This window comes from Panicum virgatum, chromosome 2N (assembly GCF_016808335.1).
Source record: "Panicum virgatum strain AP13 chromosome 2N, P.virgatum_v5, whole genome shotgun sequence".
Taxonomy (NCBI): Eukaryota; Viridiplantae; Streptophyta; class Magnoliopsida; order Poales; family Poaceae; genus Panicum; species Panicum virgatum.
This window is the reverse complement of record NC_053146.1, coordinates 495,690-522,696: the sequence shown is the minus strand read 5'-3', so window position 1 is coordinate 522,696 and position 27,007 is coordinate 495,690. Positions and strand designations below refer to the sequence as shown.

Below are 27,007 nucleotides of genomic sequence, written 5' to 3'. Positions count from 1 at the left end.
CACTGAGTCTGTTTTTTTTCATTCGGTTTTTTACTCCCCGCCGGTTTTTCCCCACCTCCCCATCCCCAGCTCGCAATAGATCGTGCCCCACCCACGATCCTCCGTTCCGTTCCTCCCGCCGGCGAAACAGATCCTCGCTCCATCCGTCCTCCTGCCGGCGTTCCTCCGGTGATGCGCCGGGCGCCGCCCTCCCCCGTGTCTTCCTGCCTCGCCGGCTCTTGTCCCGCCCCTGCAACACCCTGCTCTGCCGGACCCTGCGACACCCCGCGCCGCCGGCCGCCATCGGTGGGCTTTCCGTCGGTGACCTTCGGGCTATCCCCGTGAAGGGCTGCGCGGCCGGCCCCCCTCCCGACCCGGCGAGGCACCCTCTCCTGGTCCCCAATCTCGCGATTCGGGCCCTCCCCGGCGACCCTCTGGTGAGACGCGGTCCTGTGCCCCCCCTCTCGCCCTCCGGCGAGGTCCTACGCCGCCGGCTACCTGCAGCCTCTGGACGTCAGCGCGTCGTCCGCTCTCCTGAGGTACCCCCACCCGCTACCTGCAGTCTCCAAGAACCAGTGAGAAGTTGTGAAGGTCCAGCCGTGCGCTTGTGGCACACGATTGGTGCTCCTCTCCTGCGCTGCTTGTTTTCAATTGGTTCTTTTCTTTTTGTTGCCCGATTGGAATCCAACTCCTTCACCCCTATTTCTTTTTAGTTTGTTTTGTTCTTGCAGGCAGCGGCTATTCTGGATTCATGCCGAGACGGAGTTGTTGTTCTTAACCATCCCCGCGCCCCCGTCGTGGCTCGCCAACGTTCCGCCGGCGCCGGACACGACGTGAGTTCTCTCCCCTTCGACTGCCTCAATCTTCCCCAGCCTGATTCACGCATGCCTTCGCTGTTCTGATCTATGAGTTTTGTTTGATAGATTGGGTCTCGAGTTCGTGATTCACGCCTTCCCTTTTACTCTTTGCACTTCAACAGTTTGCGTTTTTGTCCCCACAAGTTGTTAATATAGGCAATCCCCACAAGAATTTGGCCTGCATTATTTCTGTGGAGTGTATCAAATCCTTCTGATGTGGCCTCTTGTTTGATCTTTGAAAGATAAGGTGGATTAGACTCTGACAGTAACAATGCTGTTAGCTGGAAGTAATTTAAGGTGAATGACCTTATACTATTTAACAATTTTTTTATTGAATATGTGTCATGATAACCGCTTCATTATATTAGGCATATCCACATGTCTTTCAGATTTGAGTGCATTAATAACTATACTATTTGAACAGATCATTTGCTATGTGAGCCATATCCAGGTTTCATATATTTTTCACAATCTAGAGTTTGATTGTTGTTTGGTTCAATACTTTGATCGTCTGTTCTCAGTAATTACCCTTACTTGTTGTGTAGTGTGAGGACACAAGGAGCTGTTGCGCCAAGTTCATGTCAGCTTCCAGCAGCCGGCGTGAGCTCTCATGATGTCAGTGTGACGCTTATGTCAGCTTCCATTCATGTGTTGATTTATTTTGATTGAGATTACAGCAGCAAGGTGGAAGTTCTTCGCCTTCGCTGATGCTGGAGCTATATTACTAAAGAAATTCTTCTACTTTTCAAAAAAAAAATTCTTCTAATGCTATTGACCTTGTCGGTAGTTTTGGTGCAATATAATAATCCTTTTTTCCAATTGTAACTTTTGCTCCTTCATTAGATCTAACATCCTTAGTTTGCAGAAGCATTGAAGCAAGAGTTATGGGAATTGGGGTGCCAGAACTGCCTAGCAAATTCTGTGTAACCTGCTATGCTGCAAGACTCCATCAGTGGTACATGAGCCTTCTTTGTGCTCCCTAGTTCCAATAGTCTGCAGTCTAGCTCTGCCATTCTGCAACTTAAGAAGGTACTAATTTCTGATCCAATCAGTTAAGAAGCCTGATAAACTGATGAAGGCTTATTAGATTTTGCATCCACAGGATTGAGCCTCCTGTAGTATGCAGTGCGTGACCATTCTGGTGAATCATTAGCTATAAAATAAATATGGACTGTTCTGAACTATTTCCATCTTCCTGCAGCTCCATGATCACACTAGAGCAGACTGGTCAGAACAAACTAGCTTCAGTTTTGTTTGCCTTGTGGTAGACATCCCAACAGATGTCAGATGATGGTGATTGATAGGCATGAAATGTGTACCTTTCTGCATGAGTATAATTTTTTACCATGTACTGTGTTGATTAAATGTTTTTACATTTTTGGGTAAACCTTTGACAGTTTCTGAATTTGCTTTATTTGGCAGAATAGCTCATTGTCAGAAATTTTTGCTACACCATTTTTTAAACCAATATAATGGAAGTTGTTATCTGGAATTTATAACAAAAGAGATATGTTCTTGGTAGTTTGTGATTAAATTTACTCCAAATAGAAGCATTTCACTGTTCTCATTATATGATATCACCATGTATAACTATTTGTTAGTGACTATAGTTGTTTTCATTAGATATGCATGCCTGAAGGTGGGAAGAATATTTGATTCATAATTCTTTTGTTGGCATGCCCCATTTTACTATGGTTGTTCTCAACTAATCAACTAGTACTAATAATAGCTATGTTGTTGCATAAAAATGTGGATGCTTGAACCTGTAATGTCTTCAGATTGTGAGATGTTGTCTCTGCAGGGATGATAGGATCGATCCTGCCTCTGATGCTTGATAACCTGGAGGCTACGCAGATGGCAAACAATGAGTTGTCTCTGCAGGCTCTGAGATGAATTGGTAGCTAGCAATTATGTGTTGTCATGAACTATTGACATCTGCCTGCAGCTCCAAGCCTCCAAGATCGCATTACAGCAGATTGGTCAGAACCAAAAAGCTTGACTTTTTTTTTTGCATTATGGATGACTTCCAAACAAGCTATCAGATGATGTTGAAGGCTGAAAGATCTCGACAGAAGTGTGGTAGACATCCATTTGCATGCCTGTGATGTAATCCTTTCTAAGCCTTCTAGCATCATATGCTTGTGCCTGATGCAGGTGAAGGCTGGTGAACACATGCTATTCCGTTCCTTCATTTGTATGGCAATCATTGGCTTGATTCTAGATTTAAGATATGTATCTACAATGAGATAACGACATTTGCAAATAAAAGTCTCTAATGCTGAGAATTTTACTCAAGTTGCAAAATCATTCCATGGATTTTGTGATTCAAGTGAATTGATTTTTTTCTGATTATAGTATGACTGTATGTAGTACAGTACTTCAGTGCTATAGTTAACAATTTAGTCTGTATTTTTTAACTTATTAAGAACACCATAGGAATTGATCACCTGAATTTTACATAAAATCCATGATGTTGAAGCATTAATGCTAGCTCCTTGGGTCGAGCAACCAGATGTGAACCAAAATTTCTATCTAGATAGGCAACGGTTAACATATTTAACCATAGCTTGTTGTCAGGGAGATTATGGAAAATAACATGGAGTAACACTAACATATTGATGGGGACACGTGTGAGAAAACGACCCACACCATTAGCTTTTTCATTTAGAAAAATAATGTAAAACTGGTATTGAGTTCCCCACTTAGAGACAACCTCTGTCACGTCTCCATAAAAACGCATCTTCCAGCATTTACGAACAAGAAGCAACGATGAGACGGACACGTGAAGGCGTGGAAAAAGAAAACCAGGCGCTAGCCGCTTCGTCCACCATCGTGGGCGTCCCACGCACAAAAAAATCGGACACAGGAGGGCGCTGGCGCGCTGCTGCGGGCGCCGACGGACGGAGCGCGGGTTGGGAACGGTGTGGCTAGATTGGCTCGGGTATGGAATAAATATTCTATACCCAGGGTAGAGATTAGCCCTGGCATATATATATATATATATATATATATATGTGGCCCATTCGTTGATGCAAGGCAGTTGCATTCTGTTCAGGCGTATGAGATTGAGAACTCGATGAAATATATGACTGCCTTTACATGATTATTTTATTTTTGCGTGATCCAACATGCTTACATAATACTAATACATGCTGAAAGTTCACCCGTAAACTTCGATTTTTTCAACTATAAATATCTATTAATTTATATTCTCAATAAGAAGAAAAATAATTTAGCTTCTAAACAACTGAAGAACTGAAGGATTTGGCGCCTTTCACAATTCACAAATATCGCTTGCTGTTGCTGCGCTCGGTGAATAACTGAAGATAAGATACATTCCAGCGAGTCGCCGCGTCAGCTTCCCATGTCCGCCGCCGCCGGTGCCGTGCTCCCCTCCCCCGCCCCGACCAAATACTCGTCCGCTGGTGGCCAGCATGCCACGCTCACGGCGGACCGCGCGGCGGCGCTCCTGGCGGGCTGCGCGTCCGCGCGCCGCGCCTCCGAGCTCCACGCCGCGGCGGTGCGTGCCGGCGTCGACCGCGACAAAGCCGTCGATTTCCGCCTCCAGCGCGCCTACGCCACGTCCGGCCGCCTCGACCTCGCCGTCGCGCTCCTCCGGCGTTCGCCGGACCCGACCGCCGTCTTCTATACCTCCACTATCCACGCGCACTCCTCCCGCGGCCTCCACCTCGCCGCGCTCGCGCTCCTCTCCGACATGCTGTCCCAGGGCCTCCTCCCCACTACGCACACCCTGTCCGCCTCCCTCCCCGCCTGCAACGGCCGCGGCGGCCTCGCGGTCGGCCGGGCGCTGCATGGCTACGCCGTCAAGCTGGCGCTCTCCGGCGACTCCTACGTGGCCACCGCGCTCCTCGGCATGTACGCGCGGTCGGGGGACGCCGCGGCGGCGCGCGCGCTGTTCGACGAGATGCAGCCGGACCCGCACGTCGTGTCCGTCACGGCCATGCTCACCTGCTACGCCAAGATGGGCGCGCTCGACGACGCGCGCAGCCTGTTCGACGGCTTGCCCAAGAAGGACTTCATCTGCTGGAACGCCATGATCGACGGGTACACGCAGCACGGGAGGCCCAACGAGGCGCTCCGGCTGTTCCGGCAGATGCTGAGGTCGGGCGTCGAGCCCGACGAGGTCTCGGTGGTGCTGGCGCTCTCCGCGGTGGCGCAGCTCGGCATGACAGAGTCTGGGAAGTGGCTTCATTCTTTCGTGAAGAATAGTCCTCGAGTTGGGCTCAATGCCAGAGTCGGCACGGCGCTCATCGACATGTACTACAAGTGCGGGAGCTTGGAGGATGCTGTTGCCGTGTTTGATGGCCTGAAAGACAAGGATATCGTCGTGTGGAACGCCATGATCAACGGCTACGCGATGCACGGGCAGAGCAGAAAGGCGATTGAGATGTTCAATCAGTTGCGGGCACAGGGCCTCTGGCCGACCGACATCACATTCATCGGCGTCCTCAATGCCTGCAGCCATTCCGGGCTGGTTGACGAAGGCCGCATGTTCTTCAAGTCAATGGAGCAGGAGTACAGCATTGAGCCCAAGATCGAGCACTACGGTTGCATGGTGGACCTCCTCGGCCGAGCAGGGCTCATAGAAGAGGCGTTCGATCTTGTCCAGAGCATGAGGATCAAGCCTGACGCCGTCATGTGGGTGTCGCTCCTCGCCGCCTGCCGGCTTCACAAGAACATGGCGCTGGGGCAGCGGATCGCCGACTATCTGGTGGCCAATGGCCTCGCCAACTCCGGGATGTACATCCTGCTGTCCAACATCTACGCGGCGGTGGGGAACTGGCAGGAGGTGGGGCGGGTGCGGTTGATGATGAAGGCGAGCGGCATCCAGAAGGAGCCCGGGTGCAGCGCCATCGAGATCGGGCGGCAGGTCACCGAGTTCGTGGCCGGCGACACGAGCCACCCGCGCACCGACGAGATCTACGCCAAGGTGGAGGAGGTGAAGGGCCTGGTGAAGGAGCACGGGCACGTCCCGCAGACGGAGCTGGTGCTGCACGACCTGGACGAGGCCACCAAGGAGAAGGCGCTGGCCGTCCACAGCGAGAAGCTCGCCGTCGCGTTCGGGCTCATCAGCACGCCGCCGGGGGCGGCGATCAAGATCGTGAAGAACCTCCGGGCCTGCGCCGACTGCCACGCCGTGCTGAAGCTGGTGTCCAAGATCGCCGGGAGGAAGATCGTGTTCCGGGACAGGAACAGGTTCCACCATTTCGTCGACGGGGCCTGCAGCTGCGGGGATTACTGGTGAGAGGAGGTTGGGGACTTGATCGTCCATCCCGTGCCATAGCATTGGGAGGCGTCCCGCCGGCGCTGGTCATGGTGGTGCTCAGCTACATGCACCTCTTCCTGCCGCGCGTGCCATGGGCGCTGCGCCAAGCGCTCGTCAACGTCGGCTTGTACTGCCTCGCGCCCTCGCCGGTCCCCTCTGGTGCGCAGGGTTTCTTGTGGCCTGCTTGGCCTGCCTGGTGGCCATCCTCCTAGTCGCCGGCGTCATTGCCTTCTGGGTTTATTTTTATATACATACATACATATATACATGTCGAAAATAAATGAACCAAGTACACGTACAAGAACACAAAGTCCTCATTCATAAGCCGTTACTTTCTTTGTGCAAATGTTTCAAGAATTATTATTGGCGTTTATTACACAAACATTGTTCCAACGAAAATGAATTTATCTCATTTCTTTAGAAGTTACAACGTACAACATTACAGCACCCTTGTATACAACTCTGAAGCATACAAACTGAAAGCAAATCGCACAAGAGTCCGACAATCTAGGCAAAGCTGAGGTATGGTCAAACAACAACTGAAGCAACCTATAACATTTGCTCAAATTTATTCTGTAACCTATGGGTCAACAGAAGTTAGTGCTGCCACAACGGATCCTGTTGTACTGAAAGTGCAACTGACATCCGTGTAATCTTTCAAGCACCTGCTTATTTTTATGGATGGGTACGACCAAGGCTTGACGGCGTCAACGAATGTTTCAGGATCCGGCGACAGAATTGCCTCCCAATCAACTTGGACATCGGGTGGAATGCTGGTAGTAACATCCATGTTTGCTGCCAGGAATAAACCTAGCAGCACTATGTAGCCAACAACAGCCGATCCTCTCGAAAGAGGCATAAAGTTGTACCTGCAAAGAGCCCCCACATGGATTGAAAATTTTTTGTAGTGAAGAGAGAGGGAGAATGGAGGGCCGGAAGAATGGAGGAGAAGTATATTAGTACCTATCTTCAAAAACAAGGGTGATGTTCAAAGTTGTACTAACTACCGTGGGATTAAGCTGATGAGCCATACGATGAAGCTTTAGGAGAGGGTTATCGAGCATCGCCTAAGAAGAGTGAAAGTGTGACCCAAAACCAATTTGGGTTCATGCCTGGAAGGTCAACCATGGAGGCGATTTTCTTAATACGACAATTGATGGAGAGATATAGAGAACAGAAGAAGGACTTGCACATGGTCTTCATTGACCTTGAAAAGGCATATGACAAAGTACCGAGAAATGTCATGTGGTGGGCCTTGGAGAAGCACAAAGTCCCAACTAAGTACATTACACTCATTAAGGATATGTACAAGGATGTGACGACGTTTGTCCGGACATGTGATGGCAACACCACTGACTTTCCTATTAACATAGGCCTACACCAGGGGTCAGCATTGAGCCCTTATTTATTTGCTTTAGTGATGGATGAGGTCACAAGGGATATACAAGGTGAGATCCCTTGGTGTATGCTCTTTGCTGATGATGTGGTGCTAGTTGACGAGAGTAGGGCAGGGGTTAATAGGAAGTTAGAGCTGTGGAGACGCACGTTAGAGTCGAAAGGGTTCAGACTTAGTAGGACCAAGACCGAGTACATGATGTGCGATTTCAGCGCGACTAGGCATGAGGGGGGAGACGTTAGTCTAGATGGACAAGTGGTGGTCCAGAAGAATACTTTTCGGTATTTAGGATCGGTGCTACAAAAGGATGGCGACATTGATGAAGATGTTAGGCATAGAATTTCAGCTGGCTGGTTGAAATGGCGGCAAGCTTCTGGCATCCTTTGTGACAAGAGGGTGCCACAAAAGCTAAAAGGCAAATTCTATAGGACAGCAATTCGTCCGGCGATGCTATACGGTGCTGAATGTTGGCCTACAAAAAGGCGACATGTCCAGCAACTGAGTGTAGCAGAGATGCGGATGTTGCGGTGGTTTTGCGGGCACACAAGGAGGGATAGAGTCCGGAACGAAGTTATTCGGGATAGGGTCGGAGTGGCACCAATTGAGGAGAAACTTACCCAGCATCGGCTGAGATGGTTTGGACATGTCCAACGAAGGCCTCCTGAAGCGCCGGTGCGTAATGAGTTTCTTGAGCGGGTCGACAATGTAAAGAGGGGTAGAGGTAGACCTAAACTGACGTGGGATGAGTCGGTTAAGAGAAACCTTAAGGATTGGAATATCTCTAAAGAGATAGCTTTGGATAGGAGCGCTTGGAGACTAGCTATCAATGTGCCCGAACCTTGAACTTATTTCTTTCGGGTTTCATCTCTAGACTACCCCAACTTGCTTGGGAAAAAAGACTATGTTGTTGTTGTTGAAGAGAGGGAGAGTACAAGTTGCAATCGTTACCAGTAATATGTCATTCGCAATATCGCGTCCTTCACAGCATCAAGCGTGCTGGGGTCACGTGTGGGGTGTGTGTCATTGCAATATGCTTCACATATGGCCTGCAGATCACAAGGTCACCACAAAAGTCTAAGGTTTTTCATAGACTGTAAGCATTAACCAAGTGTAAGCGTACGTGTGGTTTTTCATAGACTGCAAGTATTAACCAAGTGTAAGCATACGTGTGGTCTGATACAACTAAAACTCTTATCACTGCAACTATTTGAGGTACTAGAAATGTGATCGAAGGAGAGAATTCCACGTTTTGTGTTCCCCCATCAAGTCTTCTCCAATACTTAGCAAAAATTTATAAGCAACTTTCTAATAAATAAAACTGTACCTCCCAGGCTGCAGTCATTTCTTCATCATACTCCTCCCATCTCGAAGGTGTGCAAGGTGTTCGTATTGCAAAGTCAAATCCTGTCTTACCCCTGCAATACCACCACACAAGTAAGCTGGATAGCAGCAGAATATAGCGAAAAGCAACAAAAAGGTGTCTAGGCAACTTGCATGTTTTGAGTGGTAATTCTGGTCCCTTCAAGACGCCTCCTGAAAGAGCACATGTTGTGTTAGTATCCAAGCACAAGGATAGCACATACTGTTTTTTAAGTACTTTAGCTGGTCTTCTGTAGGTAAATTGAGTTATGTTACCCCTGAGACGCCATACTGTCACATCTTGTAGCAACCCAATAGGTCTCACCAACTATATGGTACAAATCTGAGCATGACGATGCAACCTCTATCTGCAGGAGTAATTCTCATGAGAACAAAAAGCTATGACAACAAATACTATGAGAATTAGCCAACTCCAAGCCATCTTACTCAACACAAATCAGACCCTGAGGTACAGCAAGATATAGATCTAATGGAGCAAATAAACAGATACTATGCGACCCTGATGTGGCAAATCTGTTTTGAATTATGCTAGAAAGAAGAAGACAGTTACTTTTTTTCCTAGTAATCACTAATCTGAAAATATTAGAATTACATGAACACCCTAAATGAAGGACTGCTATGATCATGATCCTCGACATACTGCTGCACAGCTTACCTTTTTCAATTTTTCAATATCTGTAAGAAAAATTGCACGGTCCTCTGCATTATTCACATACTTCAAGTCAAGCATTATGTTCTTTGCAGCTTCCAAAACTCTGTTTACGAGAGAAAATAAGATAAGGCCATTAGTGACTATACAATGACAACGACACAAATTAGCCTTTTAGTCTCAGCAAATTGCAGTAGATAGACCATTACTGCCTATAAATAACCAAATAGCAGAGTTTATGATGAAAATCATACAACCTTTGGTAATATGGATAGTACCGGACAACTTTTGCTTGACCAAGAAGCATTGGGGTATGAGAACCAAATCCAGAATTGAACTCTTCACTGGTAAAACAAAAAAGAAGTTTAGCAAGAAAATTGTTAAACAATTTATTCACTGTAAAAGCAATTAGCTCACCTTAGCTTATTGACCCAAACAACTGGATCACAAGGTTCAGAAACTTGTCTCCACTTAACAGCAATGTTATAGACTTCCTGCCAGGAGAGAGAGATCCCAGAGAAGACCCTGTCTTCATTTGGGCTAGACGTTGGCGATCCAGACAAAGTGCTGGTGCTACAATAACCTCCCCTGTTCTGGCTCATGTTAAGTTTATCCCTTTTCCTAACTAATTTTGCGATGTTCTTTGGATTCCTCAGAAAGCGCCAAGCCTTGGACACTTTCTGAGCAATCTCAATAGCAGCCAACCCGGCCATGCGGTACTACAGAAAGGAAAATAGAATGTTAGCAAAGCAGGGAACTTTCAACCACAATGTACCAATATAACAGAAGTATCAGTATACAAAATATTATAAATGCACAAAATGACAACTAGGAACTTTAAGAACTGAAACAACGAATGTACAGGAACCCAGACATTCCACAATTCCAAAGCTGTGGAGCCCTCTGGTATAAACGGTACTCCGTAATATGCATATCATGATGGGAAAGAAGCATTTAGCCATGTGCATCACTAGCCAGGACTGCATGTCTAGAGAGGCAGCTGATAGCAGATGTAAAAGGACATTCATCAAAATTTGCTCAGATTAGAAATGAGCACAAAAAAATGTACATTATCCCAGCAAGCTTTATTTATCCTTATGTAATATCCTCAATAAAATGTTCTACGCAATCACTCACATTAACGGAGCAGATCAACTCACAACGACTTCCTTAGATATATAAACCACAAAAAAGCAAGGCAAACTTCACAAGATACTTCTCTTTTGTATACATCAATGCTTTACCGTATCAGCTGTCATCAACCTCTCAAATAATGTCACATTGAATTCATAGAAAAATTTTAGGTGCACATCTATCCCATGAATTGTGGTTGTGGTGCAGCACTCTTCTAGTTAGAGCAGTTGAACAATTAAATACTGGATAATTTGGATGATGCAAAGCAATAAGAAAATGTAAAGTTTCAAGAGTGATACCTGGCGTTGATTTGGTAAGAAACCACGGCAATTGTATTGAATCTTCTTCCCAATTGAATCTGCAGCTAGAAGAAGGGTTGTTTGATGCTTTGTGAATTTGAAGTCTTGCTTATTAAGGCGCCCACTTCTTAATGAGATCCGCAATGGTGGCTGGCGATAAACCTTTTCAGCCACATTTTTGGGGTGTAGTCGTTTGCACCAATATTCCTGTAATCCATATAGAAGCTTTGTATAAGTTTCAAGCATAACAAAACAAATGCAACGGGCATACAAGATAGTTTGAACCTTAAATAGTGGGTCAATATCGTCATCAATGTTGAACTGAGAGAACTCTAAATTGGCCTTTGAAGCAATATACAGAGCCATTTCCTTCTGCAAGAAGAACCAGAGGTACAAGAACCATGATTAATAGCAAAGAAACGATAAGATGATTATAGATCAGGACAGTAAGTGAAGTCCGCGAAATAGCAAGCCACAGATAAAGAAGGGTCTGCCTTTAATACAAGATCCTGGAGCTGAGGCAAGAGCCAACAAATGTCAATAGTTGATCAAACTATGAAACTAGTCATTGTAATAAAACAGCAGGTAAGTCTACCCAAAAGATAATATAATCATCTACATAAATAAAAAGTTGGCTCCATACAAACGAAGCTCAACATGGCTACTGCAAGTGCAATATTATACGCATCTAATACTGCAATTCTACAGGATCACAATTCATGATAAGTTGTGAGTCAGTAGCATCTTGATTATATATAAAAAAAACAGAAACTAGGTTTTGTGCTTGGGGCATCTTTTTACCCAGTTTGTTAAGTAACATTGACAGAAAGCAATTATTTCTGCATATTCTTAAATGGCTTTGAAATTTATCACATAAATACATGGTTTTGACTTCTGAAACAAAGAACAAGCTCCACAGAAAAAGGATCGAAAGGGGGGAAATTGCATACCTGATAGAAGGCCAAACATTGCAACACAAATTTATCCATGGAATCAAGTTCCAAATCGAGTACATCATCATAATCTTTTATCTTCATAAAAAAGTAAATATATGAACATCATGACAAAACAAAGTCAACTGAAAAAGATTGGCTACATGCTGCTACTTAGAACAAGAGAAAAGTAGCATGATGATATAGATGTATGCAACCTATAATACAAGCAATCCTAGATAGATCCTTATTGTCTCTAGTGAAAGTAATAACATATGCTAGTTCACCAACTCAGATGGTGACATACCGCAGCTTTATATTCTCCAATTGCATGATGGCATGAGGCACGCAAGTATAGGCACTCTATACTTGAACCCTCATATGTCAAAGCAATTGATAGCTCTTTAATAGCACTCCTGCAAAAGAAGAAGGTGAAGGATCATCTTAGGAAGGTACCAGTTCAGCATTTGAGATGAGCACTTGGATACTAGTACAAGCAAAACTGTAGATATTAACACTAAGCAAGGAAGAATCAATAGCTTGGGCATGTATTGTAAGACAATTTAGAGCCTCCAAGTCGGAAAGAAAAAAATTCAAGATGCCAATCATGAAGAGTAAATAATATAGAAGTATCAAGTATAGAACCCAATATGGTGGTGTCCGTGTTACAAGATCCCACTTGGGCTCCAACTAGTGTTGTGCCCTGTAACTAATACCTAAAAACCAAATGTTTCAGCACGAAAAAGAAAGTAAAGCATTGCAGTTGCATTGAGAACAGGACTCCTATAGGAAATCATGTACCACCCAGCAACCATAAGTACGCAAAAAAATGGCATCTGGTTCCATTTTGAACATTAGGATGTGATGACTAAAAAAATGTCGATACAATTATACCCAACTAAGCAAAGGCCTAACAGTAAACAGGCAGCAGAGAAGAAAAACAACTTAATATGTTTCACCATCTAAACAGTGCCACATGTTAGTGGCTGGAGAAGGCATCTCTATTGACATAAACGAGAAATAAGAATCAGCAAAAACTAAAAGGATACCTATGTCGACCCATTCCATGGTAGAGAATTCCACGAAGATGGTATGCTTTTGCAAACCTAGGAAATAATCAAATAATAAACAATTGATTAAATAGATTTCATAAAATCCAGTTGGACGGATGACAAAAACAATAGTTTACCTTGAATCAATTTGAATAGCTTTCTCAAGGCAATTCAGCAACTTTTCTGGATAAGCCAAATCAAGATAAAGCTGTGGCACAAGAAATGACAATGGCAATAAGTCAGTTGCCCAAGAAGAGTTTAGTAGTGCAAAAGTACAACCAGATGTTTTGATACAGCCTAAAAGGTGATAAACCTATGATAAGGCCCATTCAAGGTACCAATAGACCACGAACAATATGTGACCCCTCTTCTCAAAACATAAGACATCCTGGGGTAGTAAATAATATTGATGTTCACTAGATTTTACCTCAGAGATCTGCTACATTCTCAATCAATCCTTGTGTCCATAAGAGCAAAATCATCTAGTAAGCCAAATAGGTCAGCAGTCCAATGGACACCCAATAGTTTGAAAACTTGACCACAGTAATGCAAACCATGATCTTCACATAAAAAATACGCAGGCGATTTTTGTAAAACCTGAACTAACAATGATCCTGAACAATCCCCCCCAATTAAAAAAACAAGCACATACAAACCCACTGCCATCCCCGAAAAACAAACAGACAAGCAAACAAAAACACCTAAAACTGTGTGTTCCTCTGTTTTTTTGTGTGACTTTCATATAGTTTGTGATGAAAGTAAACATGCGCAAAGCGTATGTTAGAGGAGTCAAGGGCCTATTGGGCCTTAGCCCATTAGGGTTAATTAGTCGCTTGCTTAGGGGTCAAGTAAACCTCTCTATATAAGGAGAGGAGATGTATCAATCTAATCAAGCAAGAGATTAGAAGGAAAACCCTTCTCTCTTGCCGGCCGTGGGCAAAGCCCCGCAGCCGGCTGTCGGGTACCACAATTAGGGACACCCTAATTGGGGTACTAAGATCGCTTTAAAAAACACAAACACCTGTTAAAGCAACTGGGCCCACGAAGGCCCACGGCCTGCTTCCCGTCCGGAAGAAAGGAAAGGACTCAAAGAAGCCCAGCGTGCGGCCCATTCACATTCCCCTCGAACCCACTGAACAATCTCCGCCCCGTTCGAGGGTCCCTCTCGGTTCCGCTGGGCAATCTCCGTCTCGCTCGAGGGTAGCGAAACTACCCCCGAGCAGAAAACCAATCTCCGCCTCGCTCGAGGGTAGCGGATATACCCTCAAGCGGGTAACTCATTCTCCGCCTCGCTCGAGGGTAGCGGATCTACCCTCGAGCGGTGTCTCATCTCTCGCCTCGCTCGAGGCCGTCCTTCGGCACAAAGGACAAACGGCTCCGCCGCCCAACCGCTCGCCGTACGAAGGCATTCAAAGCCAGCCACTCCACCACGGCTCAAAGAACGGGCGGCGTCAGGCCGCCACTCCCACAGTAGATATGACCGGGGTCCCATCCATTGACTCTGGTCACCACACCGCCATCCCAGACGCTGTGGCAGCGCCTTGGGACCTGCGACGCGGGACAAGACGGGCTCGGTACTGCTCCCGCCGACATCCCGGACCTCCCCCCTCCTCTCGAAGGCCCGGCGACGTCACGCGTCCCCCGGACCTTCTAGTGTGCACGCCAGCACTCCGACCAGGAAGTCCGGGACCATCCCGCGCCATTACTACCACCGGAACACTGCAGGGCGTACGGCGCAATCCTCACAGGACGAAGGACGACATCCAGGACGACAGCGACGCACGCCGCCTTCCCACAGTGTACGTCCTACAGTATCCGACCACTGTAACCCCGCGATTCAAAGGAAAACGACGACCTCCATGCCCCCACTCGTGTACACCACCCCTCCTTATGCCTATAAAAGGAGGAGGTGGGTTTCCTTTAGCGGGGGGCGGGCTAATCTCTCTGGTCTGGACTCTAGTCTGCTTGGTCTCTCTGGCTTCTCTCCTCAAGAGGACGCGCAAGGTCTACAGAGCACTCATCTCCACCGACTCCACTCTTAGCCGAGGCCTGGGAGCTTCTCTCCCTCTCTCGCCTCGCTTGTACCCCCTACTACAAGCACTCCGGGTGCAAGATAATACAGTGCCCTCGCACACCCCCTTTGCTGGACGTACGGCCCCGCGGCCGGAACCAGGGTAAACCGTGCGTTACTGTGATTGTCTCTTGCATCATCATCTGGGACGAAAAAACACGCAGCATTCACCAGTTGGGATCCGGGCCCCCGGGCCGGGACACCGACAGTTGGCGCGCCAGGTAGGGGAGCCGCGTGACATTTTTTTTCTCTCTTTTTTCCCATTTGATCTCCAGGGGATGGCGAGCAGATCCAACCCATACCCCATGGGTGTCTCGGATCCGCTCCCCGCTGGGTTTGTGATCTGGTTCGGGAGTCTCGAGTTCAGAGCGACCGGCAACGGTTACCTGATGCGGCTCCTCTCGCCCAGACGCAACCCCATCGCTCCGACTACGCCAGCCCGGCGCGACAGGCGCTCGGGTCAGCGTTCGCGACAAGCGCGCGCGGAGCGTCGTCGCGCGGCACGCCACAGCTCCCCCACGTGGGTCGAGGCTGGCATGTCGCAACTCAGCATCGAGGCGAACGGGGCTACTGTTTCGTCATCACGTGCCTCGGCATCATCTGTGCCGACACCGTCACCTGCAGCGGCGCTAATGCCTCCCAGGGGGGCCTCGACTTCGCCCTCGCCCTTCCCCTTCGGGATGCGCAACACTGCCGCCCGTACTTACGCCTCTTCAATCAGCACTAACCTCACCGAGTATGAGGATCTGCCGGGTCATCATCTTCTATCGATCCGCAACCTCGTTACGTCGTCCCTCGACGAATCCTACCCTGAGACGGCGAGCTCGATCGCCGACGACGTCAACTTCTTCATAAACAACTTCGCGGCCGAAGAGGCCGAGGACTACTCCGGGGTCTACGACCACGACGCTCTTCGCTCGTTCCAGCTGGCGACGGCCTACTGCCTCACCTGCTCCGAAGACTCCAGCGAGGGGGATTTCGATCCTTCCCGGGAATGCTTCATGGTGGACCTTGCGGGCGAGCAAAACGACAACGCCCCAAGCAACGACGGGGACGCCGGGGCGAACGCGCGGGCAAAGCAACCGGCGAACCCGCCTGCAGCACCTTCCTCGTCAAGCTCGGCGGCGCGACAAGCCCAGATGACGCAGCTCAAAGAGCTTCAAGCCAAGCTCGATGAGCAGCGTCAACAAACCCAGGAGCTGCGCGCCGCACTCGAGCAGCAGCGTACCGCGCGCGGTACACATGCCCAGGCGGCGGGACGTGTCGCCCGGGAGCGCATCATGGCCGACGACAACGTCGACAAATCGCCGGAACTGAAGACGGCGGGGGAGAAGCTCGTCGCTGCGGCTTACCTACTCCAAGCTATGCCCGAGCCATCGACACCCTCGGGTCGCAACCTGCGCCGCGAGGCACAGGAGCTCATCGAGCAAGCTGCCGTGCAGCAGGCCGAGAGTTCTGCGTCTCGCATGCGCTCGAAGGCCCCGGAGCAGTGTGATGGGACTGCGCACCAGGACCGTGAGGTTTCTGTGCACACCCCCCCAGCGGGGAGGGGCAAGGCAGCCGTAGTGCCCGCTGCAAGGGCACCCTCGGTGCACGAGCGCATCGGGAGAGTTCCCGTAAGGGAGCGAATCCATGACACTCGCGGACACGCCGGCGACGGCGACGCCTGCAACGTCATCGACGGCAGGAGGTACACCCCTCGACGTCAGCGCCTTGGGACCTGCGACGCGGGACAAGACGGGCTCGGTACTGCTCCCGCCGACATCCCGGACCTCCCCCCTCCTCTCGAAGGCCCGGCGACGTCACGCGTCCCCCGGACCTTCTAGTGTGCACACCAGCACTCCGACCAGGAAGTCCGGGGCCATCCCGCGCCATTACTACCACCGGAACACTGCAGGGCGTACGGCGCAATCCTCACAGGACGAAGGACGACATCCAGGACGACAGCGACGCACGCCGCCTTCCCACAGTGTACGTCCTACAGTATCCGACCACTGTAACCCCGCGATTCAAGGGAAAACGACGACCTCCATGCCCCCACTCGTGTACACCACCCCTCCTTATGCCTATAAAAGGAGGAGGTGGGTTTCCTTTAGCGGGGGGCAGGCTAATCTCTCTGGTCTGGACTCTAGTCTGCTTGGTCTCTCTGGCTTCTCTCCTCAAGAGGACGCGCAAGGTCTACAGAGCACTCATCTCCACCGACTCCACTCTTAGCCGAGACCTGGGAGCTTCTCTCCCTCTCTCGCCTCGCTTGTACCCCCTACTACAAGCACTCCGGGTGCAAGATAATACAGTGCCCTCGCACACCCCCTTTGCTGGACGTACGACCCCGCGGCCGGAACCAGGGTAAACCGTGCGTTACTGTGATTACCTCTTGCATCATCATCTGGGACGAGAAAACACGCAGCATTCACCAGTTGGGATCCGGGCCCCCGGGCCGGGACACCGACACCGGCGTTCCTAGCGCCCCACAACCCTAGCCGCCGCCGTAGCACTGTTGTGAACAGCACCCGTGGGTACTGTAGCTCCGCGGGTACTGTAGCACATCAGCCCCTCTCTTCCTCCCCGATCCCTCGATCCAACAACCATAACAGCGTACAACAGGGGGGGGGGCATGCCAATGCACACTGTTTAGTCTCCGAGAAAATGGAATGTACCTGAGCAAGGTGAGCCCAACAGTCCAGGAAACTCTCGTCATACTTTATACCAACAAGATGCTCATCTTCAGCACGTTTGTACTCTCCAAGTACTGAAAGGGTAAGACCCTATAATAATAAGAGGACATTATTCTACACAATAGTAGCAAACCATTTACAAGTTCATAAGGAAAGCAAGATTAGTAACTGCCTCAAAACTAACAAAATCCAACACTAAATGTACTCTTTGCATGGTATTGAACAAAACTCACCATGATTTTTTTATTGTTATTAATAAATAACTTGTTCACTCTTTCATCCTGTTTATCGATAGCTCTTGTTGGGCTTCATCTCTAATCTACCTAACTTGCTTGCGACTAAAAGGCTTTGCTGCTGCTGATGTTGTTCTATGGTCTCAACAATTTGATACCTCGACTAAAAGGCTTTACTGCTGCTGATGTTGTTCTATGGTCTCATCAGTTTGATAACTCAAATAATATACTTTGACACTGAATTATATGTGGTGTCTCAACAATTTGATACCTCGACTAAAAGGCTTTGCTGCTGCTGATGTTGTTCTATGGTCTCATCAGTTTGATAACTCAAATAACATACTTTGACACTGAATTCTAAGGAAAAGGAATCTAGCTGAAATGACCTTTTTTGGTAGGGCAATGGTGTGTACAACTGTGAAATTATTCCCATCTGATTGAACCAACTAGGGAAAAATAAAAGAAATACTCAGCAGAAAAACATTTACTTACTAAATAAGTGTGAGCAGAGCTGTTCTTCTTGTCACGCTTCACATATGTTGAAAGATCTTCAAGTGCAGAGTTGTAGTCCTTGAATTTGAAGTTCACAATTCCTATCATAGAACAGGATATGCTATCAGAATAATGAGTAGATGCCTAGATGGCATGCTCTAGCAGCATAGCCATACAGTTTTATTACTAAAAATACATGAAGTGGGCATAAGGACTTGTATGAGAAGCAGCATCACTGGTGATTGGAATTGAATCATGAGTACAAGAGTAAGTGAAACCTCTTTCATGCAAAATATCATGAGAATTTGGTTCAAATTCCAATGCTTTGGTCAAGTCCTCAATGGCCTGAAAAGTAAAGGATCCAAATGTAATATAACTACATGTTTGAAAATGAGTTGCCAGATGACCTGTATTGTCTTTTTTCTTCTCATTGGCTACATATAGGCTTCAAGTTTGTCGAATCAATCAATGCAAGTTCTGAATTTAAACAGTAGAGAAAGTGTACCTCCTTGAACTCTCCTAAAGCAGCGCGAGCTTGTCCCCGTCGCTTCCATGCCTCCCCAGCTGATGGGTTAGATTGTATAGCCTGCAAGTAAAGTAATGCCACTTTACATTTTACACAACAGACAATCAGACACAAAAGACGTACTCAATATTTAAATTTCTACCTTAGTGAAATCAGAAATAGCAGAATCCAATTCTCTTTGAAATGCATAAGCTGTGCCCCTTCCAATCAGTGCCTCAGGATAGGTAGGAGTTTCTCGTAATATCTACATGGTCAATGGCAAAATGTCAGGTTCCCTCTGTGCTTGGGCATAATGAAACAATAATCATGGTAATAGATCAAAACCTGATCAAAGATGGATATCGCTTGGTCATACCTTCCTTCGTTAACCTGAAAAGATGTAATGCAGCCATTATTTAAGACAATAATATAGCATCTCTTTATGTATATTTTCAGCACCTTCCGGAATATTTTGTCAGGGGCATAAAACCATCTTGAAGCAAGAATTCAAAATACAGCCTTGACAAGCTTTTAGATGTTTGATGAGGGTATTAACTACAATATATTTTTAAAGTAAAATTCCCTCAGAAGCTACAACAGATGTCATTATACTGAATAATTGGAACAAACCTGTGCAATTCCTCTTGAAAGTCGGAAATCCAAGCTTATGGATTTTGATGACTTTGAAATTTTTGTAGCAAAGAGAGTTTGTTCTAGCGATATGGTTTCACTTTCATCAGAACTTGTTCTGTTGGCCGCACCTTCAGCTTGGCCATTTATTTCTTTCACTGCTTTTGCTTTGTTTTTCTTATCTTGCTTGGGGGGCTTCTTGGGCGCTTGAGTCCCTGTGCTGTCTTTCAGTGGACTGGTAGAAACTTTATTATTTTCCACTTTGTTATTATGATTCGGCAACTTGGTATCACCATTTGATGAAACTTTGGAATTACCAATGGCCTCTTCACAGACAACAGTTTTCGTATCTGCCACAGTAGGTGCGGTGGATGACTTGTCAACAACACGATCTTCTGAGATAACAACTTTGGTATCACAAGGCGATGCATCCATGACATGGTCTGAAGACTCAGTTGTCTCGCAAATTTTAACAGAAGAAACCAATTCTTCCAACTCAAGCAACTGTTTCAAGTCCGTTGTGTCACGGACAGCAATTTCATATCCTTGCTTCCAGACAAGTAAAGCATCCTCTTTCTTATCCAACGCAGTCAGTGCCTTGCCTGGTAATAAAACACAACAATGGTGTAAAGCTTACAGGTAATATTTGCTTCAGAATTGTGTCCACATTGCAGGGAGAGAGCACCATTCAGGGATTCATGTTGTATTACCAAAAAAAGGGGGTGTTTAAAGAAAACGTGGTAGGACAGCCTTATCTTTGCGTCAAGTTGGAAAAGCATCTGGGAATTTCTACCCAGGAAGGATCCCAGATCTTGAGCGAACTAGTGTTTTTCAAAGGTGTCTGTGACTCACGAGTTGGAATCTGAAACTTGGTGTTTTCATTAATAAGAAAATGGGAAATGCTTGGTTGGAAAAGAAAGAATGAGTGTGGTACTCATGTGATTCGCAGTGTATCTATACACTATCTGGAAACAGTAATTCATTGAAGCCACTCAAAACGGTATTCCTGAGAAACACAGAATTACACTAAAAGTAAATATAGTATACTGGTGCAGAGCCAAACATAACCCCCACCACCGAACTAAGCCAAGCCGCAGAGGAAGAAAAGGCAGTGAGTGATAAAACAAGGAACAGGGGAACAGGAGCGGAAGCAAACCTTTGAGGACGTAGGCCTGGAGCAGGGCGGGGTCGAGCTGCAGCGCGCGGTCGCAGTCCTTGACGACGTGCTTGTGGAGCTCGAGGTGGGAGTAGCAGAAGGCCCGGTTGCTGCGAGCGAATCCGGCGGGGTCAGGGGGGCAGAGGCGCTAGAGCAGATCGGGGGGATCCCGCGGATCGGGGAGGAGCGTGCCATACCAGAGGTCGTGGATGGAGGAGGGGGATCGCGCGAGGATGGAGTCGAGGAGGCGGATGGCCTTGGACCAGTTGCGGGTGCTGCAGAGGCGCGCGAGCTCGGCGCGCTCGGAGGACATGGCGGCGGCGGCCGGCGGCGATCGGTCGCCGGCGGCCGGCGTGGTGGGTAAACGGACGAACCAGCAAGCGGTGGAGGTGGGGAGGATTTGCGATTTGGGGCTCTGCTGCTCTGCCTCTCTTCTGACTTGTTCGCCTTTTACGCGCCGGTCCCTCGCTTTTTCGGGTTTTCTGTTGCGGCTCTTTTGCTCTGCTTTCTCTTTTGCTGCTGCAATTTCTTTTTGTGTTTAGTGCTTTTTTTTCTGTCGGGTACCATGATTAGGAGCACCCTAATCAGGGGACTAAAATCGCCCTAAAACACAAACACGTGTTAGACAACCGGGCCTACGAAGACTCACAGCCTCCTTCCAATATTGAAGAAAGGAAAGGACTCAAAGAAGCTTAATACACGGCCCACGTATACAGTGCGGCCCATCCGCACCCCCTCGAACCCGCGGGGTGATCTCCGCCTCGCTCGAGGGCTCCCCATCGAAGCCCTCGATCGCGCCCCGCGTCTCCGCCTCGCTCGAGGGTAGCGAGCCTGCCCTCAGGGAGCGGATCATCTCTGCCTCGCTCAAGGCCATCCCTCGACAAGAGGGACAAACGACCCCTCCGCTCACCTGCCCGCCGTACGGAGGCATTAAATGCCAACCACTCCTCCACAGCGCCCGGGTCAGACGGCGTCAGGCCTCCATTCCTCACAGTGGCTGTGACCGAAGTCCCGTCCGCCAACTCAAGTCACTGCTCCGCCATTCTGGACGCTGTGGCAGCACTGTGGAAACCTGCGACGCAGTGCAAGACGTGCTCGGCACTGCTCCAGCCACTGAACTGCCAACTCCCCATACCTCATTCAGACTTTCCCCTCCGTGGAGCCCTCGAACGGCATGGGCACAACCCTCGGGAGCGGCTCCGGCCTTGACCAGGACGAGACTCTGGCCTGCAGGACCCTCGGAACATCTCCACGCCACATCTGGAGGACGGTACCACCTACAGCAACTACCACGCCGCCCGCAGGAGCTACAAGGATGCTGGCGCGATCTCCGCAAGACTAAGGACGATGCCCAGGACGACTGTCACGCCAGGCGCCATACCCCACAGTGTACTTTCCGCAGTGCTCAACCACTGCACCCCCGCGATTCGGGGAGAAGACGACGACTTCCACGATCTCCTGTGCATGTACACCGCCCCTCCTTGCGTCTATAAAAGGAGGAGGCGGGCTTTATCTTAGGGGGTCGGCCCATCCGGTAGAACACAACACTCGGCATTACTCACAGAGCACATACGCTCTTCTGAGCCCCGATATTGGCACTGGCTTCAATCAACTCCTCATCTAGCAGAGACCTGGGAGCTTCCCTCCCTCTCTCACCTCACTTGTACCCCCTACTACAGGCACCCCCGGTGCAAGACAGTACAGTGCTCTCGCACACCCCTTTGTTGGACGTACGGCCCCACGGCCGGAACCAGGATAAATCCGTGCGTGACTGTGTTGCCTCTTGCATCAACATCTGGGACGAGGAACACGCAGCATCATCACTAGTTGGGTCCGGACCGCCGGGTCAGGACACCGACAGTTGGCGCGCCAGGTAGGGGCCACTGCGTGACATTTCTCTTGTGTTCCCACTTAATCTCCAGGGATGGCGAGCAGATCCAACCCATTTCTCATGGGCGCCTCGGATCCGCTCCCGGCGGGATACGTGATTTGGTTCGGGAGTCTTGAGTTCAGAGCAACCGGCAACGGTTACCTCATGTAGCTCCTCTCGCCCAGACGCAACCCCGACACTCCGACTTCACCAACCCGACACAACAGGCGCTCGGGCCAGCGCTCGCGACAAGTGCGCATGGAGCGGCGTAGGGCGGCACGCCTCAGCTCCCCCACGTGGGTTGAGGTTGGCATGTCGCACCTCAGCGTCGCGGCCGACGGAGCTACCACTTCGACGTCACGTGTTCCGGCGCCATCTTCGCCGGCACCATCATCGACTGCAGCCCCAGTGCTTCCCAGGGAGGGCGCGACTGCGCCATTGCCCTTTCCCTTCGGGATATGCAACGCTGCCACTTATGTCTCTTCATCCAGCACCAACTTCACCGAGTACGAGGATCTGCCGGGTCATCACCTCCTCTCGATCCGCAACCTCATCGCGTCATCTCCTGACGATTCCTACCTCGAGACGACGAGCTCGATCGCCGACGACATCAACTTCTTTATAAACAACTTCACGGCCGAGGAGGCCGACGACTACTCCAGGGTCCGCGACCCCGACGCTTTCCTCTCGTTCCAGCTCGCGGCGGCTTAATGCCTCACCTACTCCGAGGACTCCAGCGATGGGGATTACGATCCCACTCGGGAGTGCTTCATGGCTGAGCTCGTGGACGGGCAGAACGACAACGCCCCGGGCAATGACGGGAACGGGAGGGCAGACGCGCAGGCGAACCAAGAGGTGGTGCCTGTCGCGACCCCTTCTTCTTCGTCAAGCTCGGCGGCGCGGCAGGTACAACTGGCGCAACTCAAGGAGCTTCAAGCCAAGCTTGACGAGCAGTGTCGGCAGACACAGGAGCTGCGCACCGCACTCGAGCAGCAGTGTACTGCGCGTGGCGCACATGCTCAGGCGGCGGTGCGCGTCGCCAGGGAGCGGATCCTAGCCGACGACAACATCGACAAACCTCCGGAACTGAAGACGGCCGGCAAGAAACTCATTGATGCGGCCTACCTACTCCAAGCAATGCCCGAGCCATCTACGACTTCGGATCGCAACCTGCGCCGCGAGGCACAGGTGCTCATTGAGCAGGCTGCTGTGCAGCAGGCCGAGAGCTCTGCGTCTCGCATACGCTCGATGGTCCCGAAGCCCGGAGGTGCAGCACGCCAGGTCCGTGAGGCCTTGGCGCACTCTCCCCCGGAAGGAAAGGGGAAGGCAGCCGCAGCAGACGGTGCGAAGGCACCCTCAGTGCACGACCGCATTGGAAGGACTCCCGCAAGGGAGTGACTCCATGACACGCGCGGACATGCCAGCGATGGCGACGCCCGCAACATCATAAATGGCAGGAAGTACACCCCTCGACGGGGTGGTCGCTTCGACCCCGAGCACGACAGGGGCGAGTCACCGGAACCTCCGGACACCCGTGTGTTCAGCCGTGAGATTCGTACCGCTCCTTTTCCCCCGCGCTTTCGACAGCCCACCACCCTCGTCAGCTGGGCGGTGCGATGGACGATGCGGTCATCATCCGCAACCTCCCCCTTCACCTCGCCGACGCCACACAAACATGACTCGAGCACTTGCCCGCGGACTAGATCCATAACTGGGTCGACCTAGTCAAGATCTTCGTAGGCAACTTCCAGGGCACGTACGTGCGCCCTGGGAACTCCTGGGACCTCAAAGGATGTCGGCAGAAGCCCAATGAGTCACTGCACGACTACATGCGGTGCTTCTCCAAGCAGTGCACCGAGCTCCTGTAGGGTCGAGATGGCGGACTAGAGGGGGGGTGAATAGTCCTTTCTAAAACTAATTGCGCCGGCTAACCGAAACTTATGCGGAATTGAAACTATTCGCTTAGCCAAGACTACACCCCTCTAACTATAACTCTAAGGCACCTCCAAAAAGATCATACACAAAGCAAATGGAGTGCCAAGCTAGTAAGAGCTCTCCTAACAATTCTAATGCCAAGTCACACAAGCCTAAGCACTAGTACTTCACAAACCGGGGGAGCTCCTACACAATTCTAATGAGCAAAAGCACAAAGCCAACCTAAGCTCACTAGATGCTCAAGGACAAGGATACACAATCCAAATCCAAGAGCTCAACTTGCTTAGCTACACAATCTAAGCAAGAGCAACTAATTAAGCTACACAAGCTAACTAGTTACACTAGGATCTCTACTTCTAGCTACACAAGCAAGAAGATGATTAGCAAGCTACACAAGCTAACTAATCACTAGAGAGCAACTACACAAGCACAAGATATAGATGAATGTAAATACAAGGCTTGTGATTTGGAGAATGCAAACCACCGAGAAGAGTAGACAAAAATGACACGGTGATTTTTATCCCGAGGTTCACTTGGTTGCCACCAAGCTAATCCCCGTTGAGACAAGCTCCAAGGTTGCCGCCGATCCTCTTGCTAGTGGTGACTCTCAAGTCACACTCTCCCACGTGGAGTGCTCACACCGAGCTCTAGCACATGATCCGGCCGGACCACTTGTTGCTCTTCACGTCTCGCTCAACTAGAGTTGCTCTTCGCGGCTCCCACGGGGTGAGCACAATACCCCTCACAATCTCTTCTCCGGAGCACCGCACAATCTTCTTGCGGGCTTCAACGGAGCCTCTTGCCACCAAGCCGTCTAGGAGGTGGCAACCTCCAAGAGTAACAAGCACACCGGCTTGCAACACGATCACCTAGTGCCACTCGATGCAAACTCTCAAAGCAATCGCACTAGAATCGCTCTCTCACTCGATCGGATGATTACTATCAAGTTAGAGTGAGTAGAGGGCTCTCAAGCACTCTCACACATGGACACCAAGTCCCCAAGGTGCTCAGCACCTTCAAATGGCTGGCCACGCCCTCTATTTTTAGAGGGAGGCCCCAAACTAGCCGTTACACTCAAAACCCGTCAAAACAGAGTTTTCGCGGACTGTCCGCCTCACAAAAACCGGACTGTCCGCCATTCAAAACCAACGGCTAGAACTGCAATGATTATGTGTCAGAGTCGACCGTTAGAGCCCCAGGCGGACTGTCCGCACCCCTGGGGCGGACTGTCCGTGGTTCAAAACTTCGAACCAACCGATTTGCAAACGTCTCTGACTAAATCTGGACGTGACCGGCGGACTGTCCGCTCCCGAGGGGCGGACTGTCCGCCGTTCAAAACGTGAGCACACACAAAAACCGCAGTGTTTCTGTCCTAGAATTTTCAGTAGGAGACGGACCGTCCGCCCCCAAGGACCGGACGGTCCGCAGTTCATTTTGGACACCCAAGACAGAACTACCAAGTTTCTGCGCCCGTTTCAGCTTTTAAAGGCGGACCGTCCGCCCCCATGGACCGGATGGTCCGCAGTTCATTTTGGACCACCAACAGAGCCAAAAACGGTTCTGTTCGAGCTCATCCGAGATAACGGCGGACCGTCCGCCCCCTTTAGCGGACCGTCCGCAGGTATATTTCCAGCAGAAATGTACCTCGATAAAACGGCCATAACTTTTAGCTCTGATGTCCAAATTAGGTGATCTTGGACTCTATGGAAAGCTAATTCAGAGGGCTACACAACCCAACTGAATACTTGATCCAAAACACAATGGATCAAAGTAGTATTCCACTCCAAGAGACCTCCTAATTTCTGGAGAAAACCAAAAAACCTTTCTTGCTTCCCAAAGTTGATCAACATCAACTTCAACTCTTTCTCCTTTGCAAATGTGCCAACACCACCACGTGAACAACACCATGTGCATGTGTGTTAGCATTTCACAATCATTTTCAAAGGATTTTCACTTGATCTCACCACGCCACTCGATCCTAGCAACATCGCAATGTTAGATCGCTCAAGTGGCACTAGATGACCGATATGCAAAAAAGTTTGTCCCTCTTGATAGTACGGCCATCTATCCTAAATCCGGTCATGCACTTCTCTACACAACCTTTGACCGGTGAAATGAAATGCCCTACAAGTCATACCTTTGCCTTGCGCATTCCATTTCATCTTTCCAAATATTGATACCACACAAGCACCAAACTCCATCAAGCCTTTTGATCATCATCATGAGTCAACACTTGGCTTGATCTTCTTTGAATGATATGATCCACTCCATATCATCACATGACCTCTTTGATCCATTAATCTTGACCTTGCTCGCTCTTCACCGTTGCCTCGGTCCATCGGCGCCAAATCTTGCCCAAGCTTCACCGCCTCGCGGTCCCTCGCTTGAAAGCCTTGACTTGCCCTTCTCCATTGCAACCGGTCCATAAAGCCAAGCCTTGTCTTGATCTTCTCCACTTTGGTCACATAACTCCAT

The 27,007-nt window shown here is 49.4% G+C and overlaps 2 protein-coding genes and 1 long non-coding RNA gene across 7 annotated transcripts; 2 read left to right on the top strand and 1 right to left on the bottom strand.

Annotated features, from left to right (window-relative positions):
- Positions 1 to 22: 22 nt before the first annotated feature.
- LOC120659209 lies at positions 23 to 3,140 on the top strand. 3 transcript variants are annotated; one of them, XR_005668934.1, is made up of 4 exons: positions 23 to 518; positions 693 to 812; positions 959 to 1,451; positions 1,702 to 3,140. It is a non-coding gene; the product is annotated as an uncharacterized LOC120659209 (long non-coding RNA). The 3 variants fall into 3 exon arrangements; XR_005668933.1 differs by lacking the exons at positions 23 to 518; positions 693 to 812 and having other exon boundaries at positions 819 to 1,133; positions 1,382 to 1,451; XR_005668932.1 differs by lacking the exons at positions 23 to 518; positions 693 to 812 and having other exon boundaries at positions 819 to 1,451.
- A 979-nt stretch (positions 3,141 to 4,119) lies between these two features.
- LOC120659208 (pentatricopeptide repeat-containing protein ELI1, chloroplastic-like) lies at positions 4,120 to 6,483 on the top strand. The gene has a single exon (XM_039937266.1). It carries the CDS (start codon positions 4,201 to 4,203, stop codon positions 6,100 to 6,102), a length of 1,902 nt encoding a protein of 633 aa, XP_039793200.1. The 5' UTR covers positions 4,120 to 4,200; the 3' UTR covers positions 6,103 to 6,483.
- On the bottom strand, positions 6,470 to 21,150 carry LOC120659207 (suppressor of RPS4-RLD 1-like). 3 transcript variants are annotated; one of them, XM_039937262.1, is made up of 23 exons: positions 20,925 to 21,149; positions 20,728 to 20,837; positions 19,572 to 20,173; positions 19,287 to 19,331; positions 19,105 to 19,206; positions 18,942 to 19,022; positions 18,715 to 18,781; positions 18,437 to 18,537; positions 17,694 to 17,801; positions 13,103 to 13,173; positions 12,963 to 13,019; positions 12,221 to 12,329; positions 11,932 to 12,012; positions 11,267 to 11,353; positions 10,982 to 11,188; positions 9,966 to 10,267; positions 9,806 to 9,892; positions 9,555 to 9,654; positions 9,155 to 9,246; positions 9,014 to 9,052; positions 8,844 to 8,934; positions 8,468 to 8,565; positions 6,470 to 6,992 (listed from the first exon to the last, which is right to left on the bottom strand). In XM_039937262.1, exons 1-23 carry the CDS (start codon positions 21,038 to 21,040, stop codon positions 6,704 to 6,706), a joined length of 3,042 nt encoding a protein of 1,013 aa, XP_039793196.1. In that variant the 5' UTR covers positions 21,041 to 21,149; the 3' UTR covers positions 6,470 to 6,703. The 3 variants fall into 3 exon arrangements, with proteins under 3 accessions (XP_039793196.1, XP_039793197.1, XP_039793199.1); XM_039937265.1 differs by having other exon boundaries at positions 6,928 to 7,047; positions 8,448 to 8,565; positions 20,925 to 21,150; XM_039937263.1 differs by lacking the exon at positions 17,694 to 17,801 and having other exon boundaries at positions 20,925 to 21,150.
- Between the last annotated feature and the right edge of the window lie 5,857 nt (positions 21,151 to 27,007).